The following is a 21,850-nucleotide window of genomic DNA, read 5'->3' on the forward strand; positions in this document are numbered from 1 at the left end:
TTTCAACATTCATATTCACACTGTAAAGTCTGCTTCTACCAAGAACCTAGCCGGGGGCGCCTGGGTGGCTCAGTGGGTTAAGCCGCTGCCTTCGGCTCAGGTCATGATCTCAGGGTCCTGGGATCGAGTCCCGCATCGGGCTCTCTGCTCAGCAGGGAGCCTGCTTCCCTTTCTCTCTGCCTGCCTCTCCATCTAGTTGTGATTTCTCTCTGTCAAATAAATAAATTAAATCTTTAAAAAAAAAAAAAAAAAGAACCTAGCCAACATAGTCCTAGCCAACACAGCAGGATAAGAAAAAGAGATGAGAAGATTCCAAGAAAAGAAGTAAACTGTCATTATAAGGCATTATGATACAAGACTGAAAGGATTTAACAAATTACAATTACATTCTCTTATACCAGAAATAAGGTATTAGGGGTGCCTGGGTGGCTCAGCGGGTTAAGCCTCTGCCTTCGGCTCAGGTCGTGATCGCAGGGTCCTGGGATCGAGCCCCGCATCGGGCTCTCTGTTCTGCGGGGAGCCTGCTTCCTCCTCTCTCTCTGCCTGCCTCTCTGCCTACTTGTGATTTCTGTCAGATAAATAAAGAAAAATCTTTAAAAAAAAAAAAAAAGGTATTAGACAATACAGAGTTTTAAAATATTGCATTTAGAAACAAAGTCATTATTTACCTCCTGATTAACAATAAATGAGGACTTTACAAAGAAAACGGTAACTGTTTTGAAAGACATAAAACATCTAAATAGAAGGAGAGGAAATTGTGTTCATGGATGGGAAAATATCATAAAGATGTTGAATCTCTACCAAAAAAATCACAAATTCAATGAAATTATGATTAAAAATTCCACAAGGTCTTCCGCAGAACTTAACAAGCTGATTTCTAAATTATGAAGAACAAAGACCACTCTCAAATTGTCTTAATCCACTGTCTTTACTTTTCCTTCCTTCTCTTTGGCCAGACCATTCCCTAAGTGCTTTCTTCAGGGCTCTGTCCTGACCTCCTTTTAAACCTCCATACATAACCCCTGGGGGTTCCCCACCCATGGCTTACACCCCCACTGTGTATTTTTGACTACCAAATCTGTATGTCCTTCTTGAGTTTAGCTACATATGGCAACTGCTTACCAGGCAGCTCCAATCAGACTTCTCAAAAGCTCCTCAAATTCAACATGTCCAAAATCAAATTTTCAGCAGGACACTGAGTCCTGAAATGACACCACCAACCACCCAAAGGCCAGAAACCTAAGCATGTATTTTGACTTCTCCCTCTTATCTCCCATAAATAATTAACAACCACATCCTCTCTCCAGAAGGTCTTCCTGAAACCCTGTCTTTTCCATTTCAGAGCCCTAACCCAAGCTTTTGCTAGTGCTTCCCCCGTGACTGTGCCAACCCCATGCAGACTGCGTGATCTCTCACTGCAGCCACAGTGAGTTTTCTAGAATCCAAATGGATCTAGGGATTCCTCCACTTAAATCCTTCCTTGGCCTTAGATAAAATGACATGCCCCATGACAGGATTCTGTAAGGCTGATTCCTGCTCTCCTGCCACACTGCCAGGCAACTGCACCGTCCTCTTATACTCCCTTGGTTGTACCCCCCCACCCCCAAACTCCATTATCCAAACGATACCCCTGACATGCTAAGCTCATTCTCCACACCCGGAAGTGCCGCCTGCAGCCTTCCTCCCCGTCCTTCTTTCACCAAACTCCTACTCATCCTGAAGGTCCAGCCACATCACTTCCTCTAGAAGATGACCCAGACCTCCAGTCTGGATTAGACCCCCTCCTCTGACCTCCAGCAGCTCCCCATGCTTTCCAGATCTGACCCCCGCCAGCTCCAAGGGATGACTGGCATCCTTCACCGTACCTCAGATTTCACGATTGTCTTTCTCTACAAAGTCCTCAGTGCACTGCACAAAGCTGGGGAACAAATGAGGGGATATCTGCTAAGTGTCCTTTGTGAAATAATGATCTCTCCATGGGGAGAATGAACTGTTCCATGTTTAGTGTCAGGAAACCAAAGAAAATATCAGTAAATGTCTGGACTTTGGCACACCAGAGAGAGAGCTTGAGTTTTTGGAGGTTTGTAAAATGAAAGTGTGATGTCTGGGAGTCAAGAGACTGATTCTGGTTCCAACATGACAAGCAGCAGTGACCATGGCCAATTGGTCCATTTCTTAGTTTGGGATCTCAGGTCCTTTCTGTCCTATGGTGTCTGTTGCTCACACTCCCTGTCCAGACCCTCCACTTCCTCTGGGAGCTCTCAGTAGCTTTTGCCCATACCACATAGACTTTCACCTGGGGCTTTGTTCAAAGAAGGCTGGAGAACTGATCTGCCAAGGCAAGATGTCCCATGTGCTGGTCGACAAGGTCAGATGTTAACTAACACAGTCAGTGCTCAGTATGAGCTGTACTGTCACCATCATTACCTACAAATAATGCCTCACGGGAAAGGTCTAAAGTCCTAAATGGACCTAACAGGCACATATATCTTAAGCCTTAGTGTCTAGTACTGACTAATGTTAATTAAAAATATTAATACTTAAGGTCTTGTATGTCCTGGCTATAGCCCAGATTCTTTTCTGAGACCTGGCACTGAACCCAGATGAATACCCCCCAGCCAGGCAGAGGGTGACAGGGAGGCCAGAAAGGAGGGAAGGAAAGGAGGGAGGCCCAATGTCCCTGATACCACATGAACCCTTCTGAATACTAGAGTGTCTGGGCCCTTCCTTCACCCGAGCTGAGCTAGACCAGCTGGCTGAAGGAAGCACCTTCAGTCCCTGTAGAAGCCAGGCCCAGGGCAACCCAGCGGAACACCAGACCCGGGGAGAACCACAGATTCATGTCAGACCCATGAGGTCTCTGAGGACCTGTACTTCGTGTTCCCAAAACTGGGTGCATTCCAGGGAAGGAGGGCAGGAGGTCACTCAAGACCCCAGGCCACAGGATTTGCTATTGAAGTGGAGTTGCTCCCAGCCCTGTGTGGCCCTGCTGCCCCCAGGCCAGAGCTCTCACTGGCTGGCCTCTCCCAGCCTCACCACCCACGGCCCCAGGCCTGGCAGCTGCCTCCCCGAAGCACACCTCCCACACAGCCTAGGCCTGCAGCTAGCAGAATGGAGGGTAAGCCAACACCAGCCCAGAGAAGGATGCCCACTCCTCCTACTTCCCCAAGCCCTCCACAATGACCCCCGTGGGCCTGCCAGGACGAGAGCGGGAGGGGAAGACAGATGGCATAGTTAAGCCTGGGCCACGTGCCATGAACAGAGGAATAAAAATAATCTCCGGCTTGGCTTCCGGGGCCTGGCTTGGAGGCCTCTGGTTCTGCCCCCCAGCCCCACCCAAAGCCCACCAGATGGCCCACCCAAAGCAAACTCCAGGCTCAAACCACACTCGGCTCCACCCTGGCGTCCCCAGATGCCAGTTACTCAGGAATTTTCAGAATAATTAGAACTTACAGGCTTTTATTTATTTATTTATTTTAATAAGAAGTTTGGATTTTTTTTTAATTTTTTTAATTTTTTATAAACATATATTTTTATCCCCAGGGGTACAGGTCTGTGAATCGCCAGGTTAATAAGAAGTTTTTAATAAGAAGAACAATAAACTCCTCAAAACACTTTTAGGACGGGAAGGGAACCATGACCCCCAGTTTATAAAATGGAGAAACCAAGGCTCAGGGAGGGCAAATGACTTGCCCTGAGGAAGCAGCAGACCCAGACCTCATCCCCTCTAGTCCTGTCCCCTGCCTAGTCCAGAGTTGCATCGTCAAGACTTCCATGTCCTGCTCCCAAAGCTCACCCCTTCAGGACCCTTCCAGGGCCACCAGTGATCACCAACCCTTCTCCCGTCAGCCACAGAATCCCCAAGATGCAAGTCTGCACAGCACAGTGGCTGGTCTGTGTTCACCTGCTTCCCCGCCCCGGAGCTACCTGAGCATACGATTATTTCTCACACATCAGCACCTGCCCCAACTCTCCTGGCTCGATGTCGCGAATCTAGATAGATGTTATCCTACTTTACATACGATCAGTTATCCCACTGATTCCCTTTCCTCCATCAGGAATCTACCACTCATTTCCTTTTACCACAAAATCTTTTAACTTGTTGAGGGTCAACCCATGTTATAACCTCCTTCCTGTGCTCCCGACCCCAAATCAGAAATGATGAACTGAAACTCAGAAGGTTTCTCAGACTCGGCTGGTGTCATCCAGTGTTAGGGAGAGATGGTTCAAAAGGGGCCTGACTCTCCTGTCCAGTTATAGGTAGCAATGGTTCTCTCTGTCCCTCCTCTCCCAGCTCACATTCCAAGAGCTATGGGATCCAAGTAAAGGTTCCAACTATCTCAGGCTCCTCATGACCTGTGATGCCTCAGCATCTGATGCTTCCCCCCTGGGGCCCTCGGAAAGAACAACCACCTTCATCCCAACAGCTCCTTAACTGGGAAGCTGGGAGGAAAGAGAAAACGGGATTTCCTTCCAGGGGATCCATTCTAATCTTCCACTACAGGAGTCTCAGAGATAAAGGCAGAGGAGGCATGGGGAGTAACTCAAGTAATTCAGGGTGGGAGCGGGTGCCTTCTGCCTCAATCCTGGAACACGAGGTCCTTCCTGCTGGCAGACGTATCCGCAAGGCTTGGTTACCAAGGCCGGTGGAGTCATGGCTCCACACCCCAGGTGCTTTGCCCAGTCCAGCAAAGCTGCGGCCACAGACCATCTCCACTGGATGGAACGTGGCTCTCCGGTATCCACACATTATCGAGTGGAGACGAAAACGGCCCCTCCCATCATTACCTTGGCCTTCGCACTGGACTAGACTCTGGAGACTGGGCCCACCCAGGTAAGTGCCGAAAGGTACTACGCACGCTGAAGCACAAGTGCAAGAACAGATCTCTGTGCAAACTCCCCGATTTGGGGGGCTGGGGTATCTCGAAGGCTTCACTGCCCTGACCTCATTTCTTAGTAAGAGCAGGAGGGAAAATCAGGAACAGTGGACCCCAGACTCATTCCCACTCTCCCCTCCAGCCCCCTTGGACTCGTCAGCAGCCCCTGAAGCCCGAGTTTACACACACTGTTTTCCTGCTTAGGGTGGACCTCCTTCCCGACACCAGTCCATTAACAAACATCTGATGGGGGTGGGAGAACCGGGGGGAGGTCATTCAACCGCAAGCTGAGCAAGGCCCGAGGATGTGCCGTAGGACACGGCGACTAGAGCTGGTGACGCTGTACTGTGTAACTGAAAGCTACCGAGAGTAGGACTTAAATGTTCTCACCAAACGAAAGACATGGGGGCGCCTGGGTGGCTCAGTGGGTTAAAGCCTCTGCCTTTGGCTCAGGTCATGATCCCAGGGTCCTGGGATCGATCCCCACATCGGGTTCTCTGCTCAGCAGGGAGCCTGTTCCCCACTCTACCTACCTGTGATCTCTGTCTGTCAAATAAATAAAATCTTGAAAAAAAGAAAAAAAAAAGAAAGACATGAAAAGGCAGATGTGTTCATTAACTAGCTGGGGGGACCCTTTCACCATGTGTACGGGTACCAAATCACCACAATGCATACTGAAGATATCTTACAATTTTCATTTCATTTCATTGACCCCAGTAAAGCTGAAATGTAAAAAAAGAAAAACTATACTAAAAAAAAAAAAAAAACCATCTGAGTAGCTATTTTTGGACTATACTCTGGGGAAAGGGGTTCGGGCCCTCAGGGGTTTAGACTTTAGATGGGAGACAGGAAGCTAAGCGCACAGTTTGAGTGGATCACTGGATCAGGAACACAGCATGCAGCTCAAACTGGGGTCTACCTGCACCCACATGGGCTCCCTGGCCCGGGCCACAGAGGCCTTAGTTCTCTACCATGTACTGCCTGAACTGCTCACTGGGCCGCCGCAGAGCTCTCCGTCCTCCATTCTAAGCTGATGTCTTCTTGCCATCAATAGCCAGGGATGTCTGAGGATCGGGTCCAATTTACATCCCCCAAGGTGCCTGGAAGACTGGCTGCCTTGTTGTAATGGAGAAGGCCAGGACACAGAAAGAAGAAGAGAGGAGAACCCCTCCTCCAGGCAAAGGCTGGGTCATGGGGTGGGGGGAAGGCCCACCTCCCCAACACAGAGTACCGCCTCTTCCCCCAGCACACGGCCCCTGTGTACTGAGCAGATGACCTGCTGGACAAGTTCAGGGGGTCCAGCACTCATGGGAGGGAGGCCCAGCTGTCAGGGAAGTATCAGGACACTGTGGCACAGACACTCTGCTCACCAAAGACAGAACTGTTCTCACATTAAGACGTAAGACTTAATGGAGATACCATTTAGACATAAGACTAAATGGAGGTACCATTTCACATACCCACTCGGCACTTGGCGCTGAGCTGAGACCCTGACAAGATCTCCTCTACTCTCCCCACACTCACTGCAGATGATGACACTGGGGGTACCCCAGGTGCAGCCCTGCGCCCAAGCTCCAAAACCTGAAGGGGCGAGGTTCAGTCCCTTCCCCTCAGCAAGCCACCCTCGCCCACTACAGTGCTGCCTGGACCTCCTTGCCAACGGTTCTGTGGACCACAGAAACACAGCACAATGTCCACACTGTTCTGTGGACAATCAGATCGCAGGGGGAAGTGGTCTGATTCCATAGCATGCAGGATTTCAGCTAAATGGGAAGGGTAACAGGGTTGGGTTCCAGCCCCAGGACAGACCAGCGAAGCGGAGCTTGAGGCACACAGATGCCATTGCCCCCACAGCCTCTGGCGAAGGTCCCAGCTGGGAGACACGGGCATCCCAAGGTTTGTGTGAATGAGGAAAACCCCAGAGGAGAAAGTTGCCCTCCAGCTTACAGTCCTGAGAGGTAAAACAACTTGCCAAAAGGCCCCACTGCTAGTTCAAACGGGCACCGGAACACAGCCTCAGTCCTGTACTTTTTTGCTCCACAACTGCAGCTGCCACAGCCATCGTCTGGATGCCTCTGGAAGAGAGAGCTGCTTCCCAGGGAGGAGCGCAGCAGGCGCCCCACATATGTGGATAAGCAGGTTTCCCAGCCACGAAGACCCCTCCTGCCTATTTTCCTGCCTCAACCCATTACGGCTTTAGCCCTCGGAGTCTTCCATTCATGCACTCACAGCCGTCTACTGAGCACCTGCTATATGCCAGGCATCGGGTACAAGGTCACAAATGACACAGTCCTGCTCTCAGCACCCTTCAGCCTCGTGAGGGTGGGTGTCCAGCGTTCCCCAAGAAGAGGCAAGGACAGTCTATCCTAGTTCATGGAGCAGTCACAGATCCTGTGTGTGCACACGGGCCAAGAGACACTGGGAAGCCCGAGAGCCACACCCGCGGCGCTCCCGTGGTCACGCGCAGACACGCGTGCGCTGCCCCCCACACCGACCCTGAGGGTGTGAGCGGCCGCAGCAGGCCCTCCCGGGACATGGAGCAAGGCTGCACTCTACCTTCAGGATCCCACGCTCACGCTATAAACGAGGGGCCTCTGCACCATCTCTTCCGTGCCACCTGGTTGGCACGTCTGTGCCTTCTGTGCCCTCTGTCCCCAAACGTGCAGTGGAAGACGGCCCCCAGGCACAGGGGTGTGGTGCTGGCCCGTGTCGCGGAGCTCGAGAAGGCCACGGCGTGCCCTCGGGAGACAGAGGAGCTCCAGCCCGCACGACTTACAGTGCTGTGGGCTGTGAGGTCAACGGTAATCCGTCAGTAACATCTACGAAAGAAATGAGGTGTCTCTGAACTGAAACACTAAAACGAAGTTTGTGAATGAATCAGCTGAAAACTGCGCTAGAGGCTCCCAGGGACCTCACCCCCGTCCCCGAGGCGCGTGGTCTAGCGCCCGCTCACCCAGGATGCTCTCGGCGACAGGACACAACAGCATGAGTCTGAAGAATCAAGCACCCGGGAGGGTAACACATTTGACAATTGTCGATGAATACCTTGGGGGTGGGGCAGGATGTGCACAGACCAGAGCTCAAGGCACTGGGAACTCAACAGCTAACGGAGACAGAAATGTTAAAAGGTGGGACCAGCCCAAATGGCCATCAGCTGGTGAACAGGCACACAAAATGTGGCAAATGCATACAGTGGAATATTACTCAGCCTCAAAACAAACGAATGAAGTTCTGACACATGCTGCAACACTGCAACACGGGTGAACCTAGAAAACACTACATTACGTGAAATAAGCCGGTCACAAAATGACAGATATTTTATGCATCCAATTACTTCATGCTTTTTTTTTTTTTTTTTTAAGCACATCAGGAGATAGAGCGGGTGAATGATGTGGGCAGTGAAGGGGACTGACGGATCTGGGCCCAAAACAGGAGACACAGGTAAATGACCTACTTATAGCTAGAAATGAAAAGCCAAGAAAGCAGCATTTGGGTCACAGGCAGCAAGTCCTCAGGAATGAGAGGAAAGAGGGAGCAAAGGAGAAAACACCCAGTGGAGAAATGGACCTCGTGGGCTGAGCTGAGCCTTGTACTCAGCTGAACAAAACTGGCCCCATGGGACTCCAGATGGCTGGCCAGGGCTTGCTGGAGGCCTGAAGAAATACATGTATATAGTAACTATACAGAACACATCTTATTTTCATTATAAAAAATAAAAGAACCACACAAAGCCCAGCTGTCCCAATCCCACCCAGAGTAGCCGCCCTAGCAGGGCCTCTTCCTCTGCTCACACACGAGGCTCCGGGGAAAGCACACCACGGGCCCCGTCCACTGGGAAAAAGCTTCGGTCATGTGACCTGAAGGGCGCTCTACCTCTTAGCAGCTGTGTGGCTGGTCAGGAATGTGTCTAACCTCCCCCAAGCTTCTGATCTCTCAAACCAGGAGAAGACTGGCCTGCAGAGATGAAGGGCAGAGGCAAGACAGGTCAGGAACTCAGACCACAGCGCATGGGTCCGCACCACCCACCTCCTCACTGACCCTGCAGGGTGAAGACACTTACCACACCTTGTTCTTGACAGGACAGGGGTGGGGAGGGGTGAGAGAAAAGGCAAAGGAGGACCCCACCACCCCACCAGTGTGTCGTGAGGAACCCGCCACAGAGAGCCAACCTGCCAGGCCAGGAGAGGGGTGATGTGGGGCAGAGGTGCCCGCCTGGGCTCAGGAGTCAGAGGCCGGCTCAGATCCTGGCTGGGCTTCCAACTGGCCAGTGTCCCTGGGTAAGCTATTGACCTCTCCGGGCCTGTCCCCACAAATACATTCCAGAGGTAGTAATGCCTCATGGGACTGTTGTGAGGACTCGGTTCAATCCTGTCTCCCACGTGCAGGCACAGCAGCTGGCTCTCAGGAGGGCTCCTCAAACATTCGTGGTTTTTGGCAGAATGATGGAGGGGTTAAGGGAGGAAGGGAGGAAGGGAGGATTCCCTCCGGGGAGCAGTGGAGAGGAAAGGGGCAGGAGGAAGGAGGGGCACAGGAGCGGGCGGTGGGAGGAGCCTCAGCAGGGAGGGGCAGTCGGTAACTCAGAGTTGAAGAGGATACAGAATGATACAGCCCCAAGCCCTCCACCCATTCCCCAGGACCCCCAACCCCGGGAGGGCAGCAGGGTAAATGAGGACAGGGATCCAGCTTCCCAGGAGCTAGACCTGGGCTCTGCCCTAGCCACCACTTGCAAGCACCCAGAGATGTGGGTGTCAGTGGGCCTGGCCCTAATATATCCAGGAAGTGCGTCACAGCAGGTGGGTGTCCACCACCTCCTCTCACCACCCCACCCAGGGCTGGCCCCGGAGCCACTCAAGGGGCCAAGGAAGTGGTGAAGGGGCTTTGGGCACAGTGCCTGCTGCACAGAAGCCCCTGCAAACAGGGTCTCGAAGGAAGGCAAACCTGGCTCCAGGCTCAGCCTGGCCACGGACTCACTTCCCCCGTCGGGACCTCAGCGCCCCCACTCACACAAAGAAAAGGTAGGAAAGTGGAGTATTGTTCAGAAATAAAAAGAAATGAGCTATCAAGTGTCTAACAGACACGGAGAACTCTTACAGGGATCTCGCTAAGTGCATGCCAACCTGCAAGGCTGCCTACACGCTGTATGACCACAACCACGGAATATTCTGGAAAAGGCAGCAGCACAGACACAGGAGAAGATCATGGAGGCGTACATGGAGTGCGGGGCTTTTAGGGCAGTGAAACTGTTCAATACAATACTGTTAGAGTGCATACATGACATGCACATTTGTCAAAACGCGCAGAAGGCACACCTGAAGAGTGAACTCAAATGTAAACCGGGGACTCCAGTTACAAGCCACGGATCCGTACTGGCTCACCAGCATGGCTACGACACTGCACCAGGGCAAGACGTCAACAAGAGGAGTAAGCAAGCAGGCAAAGGGAAGACACTCCGTATTTCCTGTTGAATTCTTCTGTAAATCCAACGCTGCTTTAAAGGTAATAATAGTAATAATAATAATAATAAAGGCATGAGATGGGTGAGGCTATTAGTTTTTGTTTGTTCTTAAGATGGGGATTGTGAGACTTGCACTTTTTTCTCCCTGGGGCCTTTCTTCCGGATTCTAAAACAAAGCAATGGTCACACGGAAGTTCTAGAGAGGCAAAAGTACTGAACCAAACTACTTGACTTCACTTTAAGTGGGCCTGTCCTGTGAAAATTCAGATCTCAAAGTAGATCCCAGAACTCGGGCATCTTTGCCTAACGGGCCTTGCCATTGAGTCCCATCCAACAGTGATGCCCTCCGGACACTGCCTGAACCGATTACTCCCAGGAGCCCAGTGTGCTCTCAACAAAGACTTGCCTTCCCCAGCCCAGTCAGCAGCTCCCACAGACCCCTGACCCTACCCCACCCTGCCAGGACCCAAGGGTGTGCCCACACTGGACCCCCATGCAGCATGAGGCACCAGGGAGGAGGGGCCTCTGGGGTCACACCGTGTTCAGGCAGAAGCCAGGCAGGAGCTCTCAGCTCTGGGGAACAGCCCTCCAGGTCCAGAGCACCAGGGAGCTGCAGGGAACCTACAGGGCTCCTGCAGGCCTCTCTCCACTCTCAGGCCTGTTGTCTCTGGAAAAGGCCTGCCCCTGGCAAGAATGGAGGCTCCAGCATGTGGACAGCTGCCAAGTCACCCGTGCAGGGAACAGGCTGGCCTGGACTTGGACAAGAGGCAGGACGCAGCACCTATTCTACCCTGGGTCACCATTCATAGAAGGTTCCTCTGCCGTGGCGCCCTCCTGCCTGAACAGGGACAGAGACGCAGATTGCAATGCTCTGGCGATTCTAATGGCCCAGAGCCCTCAGACCCTAGGCTGAGGTCACCAACACAGAGGACCCACCCTGACCCAGAAATCTCACCACATGGATTCTCTCTTGCACCAGCCACACGCCTACCCAGTGGCTTACTCTGAGGGCCCAATAATCACCCCACCTCCCATTCCAGAATACTCGGTCATCCAGTTTGGTAACGAGGCCTCGTGAATGGCTGGATCCCAGACTGGGCACAAGCATCCACAAGTTCTGGATGGGGCTAGCCCAGCTTGAGCCAGGGGCCGTGAGCAGAAAACCAGGTACTTAGCAAAGCAAGAAACCACCTGTACCTCCTATTCGGAAGCATACTCAAGGGCAGGTGCTCAGCCAGGAAAAGAACTTCATAGAAGACCCTGTTCCCTCCTCCTCCTCTCTACTTTCACAAAGGTCATTCCTCAGGTGTTCCCCACCCCTGGAAGAAAGGCCAAGGCTCAGGACACCAAACCCTTCCCTTGCTCTGAGTCCCTCACACCCACTGTCTTCTTGTGGAGATTTCCTACTTAAATGAATTTTCTCCAAAAATGTGTAAATTGCACGTCCAACAAGGGACTTGTATCCAGAATACTAAAGAATTCTCAAAATACAACCATCAAAAGAAAAAAACAGGTGAAAGATATGGATAGGCATGTCAGCAAAGAAGTTGTAAAAATGGCAAATAAGCACACACATAAAAATGTTCAACTAAAACCACAATGAGATGCCACTACACCCCCTACTAGAATGTCAAAGACAGAAGCAAGAAGAAAGCAGGCAATACCAAGCACTGCTGAAGATACAGAGCCCCAGAGCTCTCCTGCGTGGTTGGTAGAAATGCAGAGCGGCACGCTTGCGCAGAAAGCTAGGCACGTACGTCTTAACCCACCATACATATACCACCATGTGACCCCACAATCCCACTCCTTGCTCTTTATCCAAGAGAAATGAAAGCCTGTATTCACACAGAGACCCATACACCAATGTTCACAGCAGCTTTATTCAAAATCAACAAAGGCTGGAGACAGCCTAAAGGCCTTCCACCAGTGATGGGGTAAGCACACGGCAGGATCTCTGCATGATGGACTACTATGCAGCAATAAAAAGGAACAAACTACTCTTAATCTCAGGAAGCAAACTGAGGGCTGCTGGGGAGTGGCGGGGAGGGATGGGGTGGCTGGGTGATGGACATTGGGGAGGGTGATGGACATTGGGGAGGGTGTGTGCTATGCTATGGTGAGCACTGGGAACTGTGTAACCCTGACAATTCACAGACCTGTACCCTTGAAGCAAATAATACATTACATGTTAATAAAAAAAGGAACAAGACCCTGATGCCCAGAATTGGATGAACCAAGGCACTGCGCTGAGTGAAACATGGAGACACCACAGCTACACACTGTATGAGTCCACGTGATATTCTTGAAAAGGCACAATGACAGGAGTGGATAGATCTGTGTTGTCAGGGGACGGGCATGGGGTGGGCACAGGGGGACGGGGACAGACGGACAGATAACAAAGGGGTGTCAGCATGAGGGACTCTTTGGGGGAGAGGGAGCCATTCTGTATCTTGACTGTGCTGGGGGATACCCAACACTTTGCATTTGTCAAAACCCACAGAACTGTACACCAGAAAGAGTAAATTTTACTCTATGTGAATTTAAGGATAAGTTTTTTTTAAAAAGTCCTCCTCATTTTGCCCAGAGGACCTGGCTCAAATCTACTTCACTTCTAAAGCTTAGTTATCTCCCTTCCCCTAATTTTATGTCCATGACTCTGAAATCACCATTTTTCTTATCTTCTCACCTGTATCTCTTTCTGTTTCTCCCCCCGCCACCTCTTGCTCCCGCTCACGCACACGCACACGCAGAGCTGTCGAAACCCTACCCATCCTTCAAAGCCAGCTCAAGTGCCTCCTCCTCTGAGAAGCCTTCCCTGACCCCTCCCAGCCCCATCAAATGAATCACTTTCTCCAGACATCCCCTCAGCACTAGTTCGGGCGCCTAACCGGCCCTTCTTTACTCTCGCAGGTCTTCAGTGTCTCAGACTGTCTCCCCTGCTGGACTGCAAGCCCCTGGAGGACAGGGACCAGGTCTTCTGTTCCACGCTTCTACCGCTGCCACCTGGCACAGTGCCAGGCACACAGTGGGTGCTCTGTGACCCCTGTGGAGTGGCTGAGGGCAGGTACAGGCAGAGGGGGCCGATGCCAACATAGGCATGCTGGCAGTGCTGGGGCTGGCAGAGCTCTGAGGAGGGTATCAGAAGCCACTGATAGAGCTCTGCTTCCTCTCTTGCATAAGCAACGCGACTATTGCTTAAACCTCCAAGTGCTGGAAGTGACCTCACCCCCATTCCAACATGACATCATGCAGTTTACGATGGAGCATTTCGGAGGATGCTTTTGTCTCTTCCGTGCCACCCAGCACAGTTCCAAGCCTCAAGTAGGACACACCTATTGCTGGATTGGAACATGTCTTATCATAGGGATGCTGACATTTCTTCTCACTTCCAGAAGGCGGGCCTCCTTTTCAGCAACAGTAGATTAGGTCCATTTGATCTGAAGGCAATTTCATTACATAGAACTACGGGCGAGAGGCACGGCCTACCTAACACAGGGACACTCCAGGACTTTCTTCCCAGCATATCCCTGGCCTCTTCCTCTTACAAACTTAGCCCGTCAAGAGTTTAAGGACCATTTATGGGTCATTTATTTGATGGACACTTACACAGATAGTGTTTAGTATGTGCCAGGTAAAAAACTAAGCTTATTACAAATATTAACTAATTTAATCTTCACATTAACCATATGAAGTTGGTTCTATAATAATTACTGGCAGAGGGGGAGAGTAAGACACAGTGTGGATGAGAACTTGCCCAAGGCCCCATAGCTTGATAACTGGCAGAAAAGGGATTCAAACCGAGGCAGGCTGGCTGTAAATCTGTACTGCCCAAACACTAGCCACCACCCACATATGGCCACTGAGCCCTTGAAAAGCAGCTGGTCCAAACTGAGATATGTTGTTAAGTGTAAAACGCACACCTGATTCCCAACACTTTGTACGAAAAAAATACAAACTATCTCATTAATTTTTTTTTACTATCAATAGCACATTTAAACAACAATATTTAAGACAGTTGTTTGATATGTTATCAAAATTCATTTTACCGGGGCGCCTGGGTGGCTCAGTGGTTTAAGCCTCTGCCTTCGGCTCAGGTCATGATCTCAGGGTCCTGGGATGGAGTCCCGCATCGGGCTCTCTGCTCAGCAGGGAGCCTGCTTCCCTCTCTCTCTCTGCCTGCCTCTCCATCTACTTGTGATCTCTCTCTGTCAAATAAATAAATAAAATCTTTTTTTAAAAAATTCATTTTACCAATTTCTTTTTTTTTTTAAGATTTTCTTTCTTTAGTTGACAGAGAGAGAGAGAGAGCAGTAGCAGGGGGAGTGGCAGGCAGAGGGAGAAGCAGGACTCCATCCCAGGACCCTGGGATCATGACCTCAGCTGAGGGCAGATGCTTAACAGACTAAGCCACCCAGGCATCCCTTCTTTTTACATTTTTTAATTTTTTTTAAAGTATGGAACCCATTTATTTTTAATAGTGGAGAACATTTTTTTAAAAGATTTTATTTATTTACTTATCAGAGAGAGTGTGAGTGAGCACAAGCCTGGGGAGCAGCAGAGGGAGAGGGAGAAGCAGGCTCTCTGCTGAGCAGGGGTTTGATCCCAGGACCTTGCGATCATGACCTGCCAAAGGCAGTTGCTTAAATGACTGAAGCACCCAGGCATCCCTCCTTTTACTTCTTAAAAGTGGCTCCTAGAGAACTTAAAATTACTTATCTGGCTTACATTATATTTCTTTTTTCCTTTTTTTTTTTTTTTTAAGATTTTATTTATTTATTTGAGAGAGAGAGAGAGATCACAAGTAGGCAGAGAGGCAGGTAGAGAGGGGGAGGGGAAGCAGACTCCCTCTGAGCAGAGAGCCCGATGTGGGGCTCAATCCTAGGACCCTGGGATCATGACCTGAGCCAAAGGCAGAAGCTTAACCCACTGAGCCACCCAAGCGCCCCTTTTTTCCTTTTTTTGAAGATTTATTCATCTGAGACAGATAAAGCATGAGCAGGGGGAGAGGCAGTGGGAGAGGGAGAAGCAAACACCCCACTAAACCAGCAGTCCGACTCGGGACTCGATTCCGAGACCTGGAGATCATGACGGGAGCCAAAGCAGATGCTCAACCTTCCAAGCCATCCAGGCGCCCCTACACTATATTTCTATTGGGCAGTATGGCTCTGGAGTGTGTGCTTGTGGCCAGTACCCACCTTCCCCTGTCCCAGCCTCACACCTGCTCATTCAGCTGGTGCGTGATGGGAGCCAGGCAGGGGCTCCCACAGCTCCCCACGCTGTCTCCTCCAGCTCCTCAGACAGGGCCACTACCCACCCCACAGTCTCTCAGCCTTGCCTCCAGCTCCAGAGAGTTTATCTTTACCTCCTCCCAGCAGGAATCCCAAAAGCACAAGGTGGGAAAATCCCTCCCTCATAGCCTAGGGCAAGCCCCACCTGCTGCCCAGGGCCACATGGAGGCAGCAGAAGCCCTTGAGGCACCATTTCCCACTCACTAGGGAAACCTCTCCTCCAAAGCAGCTCCAGCAAGCTCTATGTATATCATCCTGCATCATGAATTCCCATGTGGGCCATGCTGTGCCACGGAGTGAAACAGTCATACAGACCTGAACAGCCTTGCTGCAAGGAGGGCCTTCCCTCTGGCCCTGAGATATGACAGCACCCTGAGGGCAGGACAGGTTCCACCCCCCCCCATCGCCCCTCTACTAAGACACTGACAGTATCCACAAGCTCAGTACTTAACAGGTCAGGATGTACTCACCCCCAAAACCAGACGTGACTCCCAATGTGGCCACAGCACCCCAGAGTTTCCCAGACTAGGGTTCTTGACGCAGACCCCACCACCCCACTGGCCCACACAGGCCCCGGGTTTAACAGGGCAGTGGGAAGAGTCAGTTTGACCTGGGTTCAAACTCCAACCCCAGAATTAATCTCTGTGTAATTTTCCTCCTCTTCTGTAGAGGTTAAAAAACAAAACAAAATCAAACCAGCAAACCCTATCTCATGGGGCTGCCATGAAAATTAAACACGGTGATACAGGCAGAAATGTCTAGAACTGGCACCTGATACGCACTTAATAAATGCTCGTTTCCCCTTCCTTCATTAGCCAAAGTCCCAAGTTTTTCTCCCCAAGAATTGATAGTAAGTTCCTATTCTGTACATACTTAAATGCAGGATTTTATATTTAAATCTTTTTTAGTTCATTTTGAGAGAACTATATAGATTTAACATTACTCAATGTCAAGTAATTTTTTAATGGCTAAAAATTGAACACAACTTACAAAAACATTTGATATGGGATGCCTGGATGGTTCAGTCGGTTAAGCGTTCCCCTTTGGCTCAGATCATGATCTCAGGATCCTGAGATCGAGTCCTGCATCAGGCTCCTTTTTCAGCGAGGAGCCCACTTTTCTCTCTGCCTGCTGCTACCCATTTGTGCGCTGCCATATAAATAAATAAAATCTTTTAAAAAAGCGGGGGGGGGTGCCTGCATGGCTCAGTCGGTTAAACGTTCACCTTCGGTTCAGGTCATGATCTCAGGTTCCTGGGATTGAGCCCCAAATGGGGTTCCCTGCTCAGTGGGGAGCCTGTTTCTCCCTCTCCCTCTGCCACACTCCCTGCGTATACTTAAAAATTTTTAAAAATTTAAAAATTAAAAAGCAATTCAATTCTTAAAAAAAAAAATTTGGGGGGCGCCTGGGTGGCTCAGTGGGTTAAGCCGCTGCCTTCGGCTCAGGTCATGATCTCGGGGTCCTGGGATCGAGTCCCGCATCGGGCTCTCTGCTCAGCAGGGAGCCTGCTTCCCTCTCTCTCTCTGCCTGCCTCTCTGTCTACTTGTAATTTCTCTCTGTCAAAATGAATAAATAAAATCTTTAAAAAAAAAAAAAATTTGGTAGTGTGCAGTTAAAGAAATTAAGGTGTATTCATATAAGATCCTTATAATTATGCCTTTAAATTATTTTTTATGATACGGGATATTACTTACTATATAGTATTCAGGAGGAAAAAAACAGGATAGAGTAGCATTCCAATTATATAATATATATCAATTTATTTGCATAAACACAAATTTGGAGGGATATATGCCAAAATATTAACCATGCTCACCCTTGAGTTGTGGCATTACGTACCTTTTTTCCTTCTTTAATGTACAAAAGTTTTCTACAATGAGCATGTATTAATCTTAACAGAAAAAAATGGTTTTTCATCTCCTGTTTCTGCTTAATCTCAGCATTTAGACAATTAAGATGACTGGCTCTGTCCTCCTTGCTTGCTTGCTGTCCTAGACACCCACAGAACTGACAGAGGACAAAGCCAAAATGAGAGCCTCATGGCCTATCACTGGAGACCTCCACTTCCCTCCTCACCCCCCCCACAACAGCGACTTGAGCTCAGTATGCGCAGCCAGGGTGGCCCTTCCACCCGCTATAAATCCACATCCCTGCTGCAGCAGCCCAAACCTATTCATTTCTCTTGGACCCAAGAAAAATCACGAGACTCCATGTCCTTTCTAAGCATTCCGCCAACCTCAACTAGATGACGCTTCCAAAACTTGGTGGGGTGACCGTGTCGGTGAGCAGTTCTCTCAATGCCATTTTGGAGTCCCTTCGTCAATAAGAAGCTTACCAGCCTGCCATTTCCAGTTCTTGGCCACATGAAGGAAAAATGGTAACAGCAGTTATCATTGTGCCCCTGCCACCTCCCCCTCCGATTTCACAGGGCCCCTCCCCAGATGCTAGAGGGTGTCTCTGCTTAACGCCTGCAGCGGCTAACAGGACCCCCCAACCTGATGTGTAAGAACCCAGCCACTGGGACTCACAAAAGGCAAGTTGGTGCAGTGTCTCCCTTCTCCCAAAGCCCGCTCCTTCTCCTGAGCCCTCTCACCAAGTCTGCTCGCTCTTCCTTCACAGAGAGAAAGGCAACAGAAGTGTGCTCTGCCTCCCAGAATCATCCACCACATGTTTCAAGCAGGAATCTCCCCCTGCCTGTCCTGGTTATCTTGTGCTCTGACTGTAGCTAAAAAAAAAAAAAAAAAAAAAAAAATCCCTTTACGTTCTTGTCCAGTTGACCCAGGCCTGTTGTCTCCCTACCCAGAGCTCTGCCTACTGAACAAATTGCCTCCCTCGGCAACTATTACTCAAGGCTCAAAGCCAAGATGGAGATCAGCCAGGAAGAAACAAAACTAGCCTTTTATCCCAGCCAGGACAATTCATGAAGACCTCTCGAGGGCTTGAAGGGCAGGGGACTTCGTGGTTCTGGCAGGAGTGAGCCTGGTATACGCGGACGCTGGCAGACACCACAGTACCTTTGCTGGTAAGGCATAAAGCAGACGGCTCTGCCAAATACTGGGCTCTAAGCAGCTCTGGTTTCACTCTAAGTAAAGGCCCCCCTGGGAAGGAGAGGCCCACCCTATGTGTCATCAGCCCTCCCAGTGCCCTTTGCACTGCCCCCAACACCCTGCCTTTCCTTTCGGCCCGGATATGCAATCTCATCTCACAGGAGGGTCACCCTGCCTTAGCACAGCTCCCATTTCCTGCCTCTGGTGACTCCTCTGAAGTCTATTGTTCCCGTGAAGTTTGGGTCAAAGGAAGCCAGGTCCCCACCCATGGGGGCCCGCCCACCCTCAGCACAGTGATGGAGCTGGCCAGTCCTCCTGCCTTAACAGAGGCCTGCCTGTGTTAAAGACAGGAGGATGTGGGCACCCATCTTAGGGACTGGAATTCCAGTGGAAATGTTCCCAAAGATCCAGTTGCTATCAGCTGAAGGCTCCAGGACCCTATCACCCAGGAGGTGATTAGAATCCCCTTAATATCTAAATAGAAAAACCAAAAGCAAGGGGAGAACTGTCATTTCAGAAGAGGTCAAGGCAAAGCTGGAATTAGAACACAGAGTTGGAGACCGCACTGCCCAGGGACAAAGCCCTGCCCCCACCTCCACCTGGGCCCCTGAGCTGGCTAAACCCCTGGGGGGGAAGGAGGGGGGCACCAGAGAGCAGCTGTTCAGCTCCAATTTCAGAGCTTTAAAAGGGAGCTGTCTTCCCAACCCCTGCCAACAAAGGGTCATGGGGGGCAAAGCCAGACAAGCAAGGTAAAGCCACCCTCACAAGCCCTGAATTTCCCACTGCCCCCAGACTGACCTCAACTACAGGAAAGGCCATGAAGCAAAGCTGGTGACCCCTGTCCTCCACTTGCACGGAGAAGGAGGAGAGGAGCCGCTGATTAGGCAACAGGTACCACTCTGTGCTGGTCACCAGTGCAAGACTCCAGAATGGAAGTCGAGGGAGGTTGCGACATTTGCATCCCGGGAGATCTAGAAAGATAGGGAAACCCTTCTCCACCTGGCCAAGTAATGTACAAACCAGTGAGGCAAACGGAGGGTGCATTTAAGTATCCCCAGAGGACCCCTTCCCAAGTCGGCATTCTCAGATTCTATAGTTCTGTGCTTTCTGCTGAGACAAAAGGGAGTATTTCTGCCTCCCATCTGAGCCACAAGACGGGAGACCAAGCCAGACAGCTCTAGCCCCCACACCTATCAGATGAAAGGGGCTGGCAGGGGGCGGGGGGTGGGGGTCTGAGCATTAGGATCCACAGAGGAGAAGACAGAATGTGAAGTGAGAACAGAATGGACTCTAGTCCCAGCTCTGTCATTCACTGGTTGTGCTTTCTTAAGCAAGTTACTGACCTGCTAGTTTCCCTGTCTTCAAAGATTTTTATTTATTTGTCAGAGTGAGAGAGAGAGAGAGAGAGAGAGAGAGAACGCACAAGCAGGGGGAGCGGCAGGCAGAGGGAGAAGCAGGACTCCATCCCAGGACCCTGGGATCATGACCTGAGCCCAAGGCAGATACTTAACTGCCTGAGCCACCCAGGAGTTTCCTTGTCTTTTAAAATGAGGGAGTTAGATGCTAACATCATAGTGTCCAATAACATTCAGCAGGTTCACCCTGCGGGGGACAAGGCAAAACTGGAGTTAGAGCAAAGGAGTTGCAGACCCTGTGCTCCCCAGGACAAAGCCCTGCCTCCACCTCCACCTGGGCCACCAGCTACCTTGGTTCCTAAGGATGAAGAATATCATACAGGGTCTGGCCTATGGCAAAGGCTCGATTCCTGTTTGCTAAGTAAACACAAATGAACAGGTCAGGGTTTGTCAAAGGGTGTTCAGAGAAGTTCTTAGGAAAAAAAGAGGTTCCATGCCGAAATATGCTTAGGAAATACCGGCTACTGAGTCTAGAATGGGCCATACTGTGTGCTGGGTAGTTGGCAAACACCCAATTTTCACAACAAATGCTTGAGATGGATTTTAATTACTCCCTTCCCATATTACTCATCAGGAAACTAGCCTGAGGGCCTTAACAATTGTCACCTGACTGTCGGGATTTGCACCCCAGTATGTCCAGCCCCAAATCTGTATCTTTTCTATCCCATCAATGCTGCCCTGAGACCCGATGCCTTCAAAGCTCTAGGTGCACACCTGGTCTAAGCAGGTGAGGTGACTCTCACTGAATCATCTGTACCGCCCCCCCTGCTGGTGGGGGGGAGCATGAAGGAGCAGCTACCAGCCACCACCCCTCTGAGAGTGTTGTGTTTTTTCCTTCCAAGAGTCCTCGACATTACCCATCACCTTGTTGTGGGAATGAAGAAAGAACTCTGTACCCGATCTGCCAGTGCCCCCCTACCAACACCATCACATACTATGTCACTTCTGCCAATCTTCGGGACAGCCAGAGAGCCGGACAGACTCCCTCCCTGCCCAGTTTCTGCCTCTAAACTAATTTCAAATGATAAAAAAAAAAAAAAAAAAAAACCCAAATGGAGAAAGACCAACAACAACAGAAAAGCAAAACAGAAAGGAAGAGATGGGGACACCAAAGACACCCAGAAGTGTCTTCCCGCAGGTCCACTAGCAAATGAGAGGCAGCCCTTCCCTTCCCTCCCCTGCCCGGCACTAAAGCATGCGCGCAGTTACTCCTTTCCCACCGCAAAGTGTAAAGAATTAGGATTCTCCCATTTGACTGTTGGGTAGCTAGCTCCAAGGACAGTGACCAGCAGAAAATAAGTTCAGGCTGGTATACACCCATTCTCTTTGTCCTCAGGGCCAACTTGAAAAGCGCTGGCCACACACCTCTCAAGATTCAAGACAGTTCTGGAAACATCTCCACTTCTATCAACAGTCCATCCCATCACCGCTAGACAATGATCTCAGTTTCCTTTAGTCTTCTCCCACCTTGCTCTTTGGATTGTTTCAGGCAAGAACAGAACCCACTTGCCCTCAGAAAGACAGCTGCCTGGAGGAGGCAGGTGTGGACAGCTTCCTTCCAGCTCTGTCCAGTCCAGGGCGAATGGAGCCTGGGGACCACACACTCCAGCAACCACAGGGCAATTATCCCTGCACACATACAACAGAGACACGGTCTCTTGCCCATGGTCATGCAGGCAGGAAAAACAGTCCTGCAGAACCAACATCCTCCGGAGAAATACACGTACATACAGACGTGGCACTGCACAGGAACTTAGAGGCACTCAGA

General features: G+C 50.5%; 1 protein-coding gene across 2 annotated transcripts in view; it reads right to left on the minus strand.

Moving 5' to 3' along the window:
* The window catches only part of TEAD4 (TEA domain transcription factor 4), a 63,487-nt gene extending 44,733 nt beyond the window's left edge, over positions 1-18,754 (minus strand). The window contains exon 1 of one of the 2 annotated variants that reach the window (XM_044226688.1): positions 18,214-18,754. In XM_044226688.1, the coding sequence (XP_044082623.1) occupies positions 18,214-18,289 (76 nt within the window). In that variant the 5' untranslated portion in view covers positions 18,290-18,754. The remainder of the gene's footprint in view (positions 1-18,213) is intronic. The other variant, XM_044226686.1, reaches the window with a different exon arrangement.
* Between the last annotated feature and the right edge of the window lie 3,096 nt (positions 18,755-21,850).

Source organism: Neovison vison, chromosome 12, assembly GCF_020171115.1.
Source record: "Neovison vison isolate M4711 chromosome 12, ASM_NN_V1, whole genome shotgun sequence".
Taxonomy (NCBI): Eukaryota; Metazoa; Chordata; class Mammalia; order Carnivora; family Mustelidae; genus Neogale; species Neogale vison.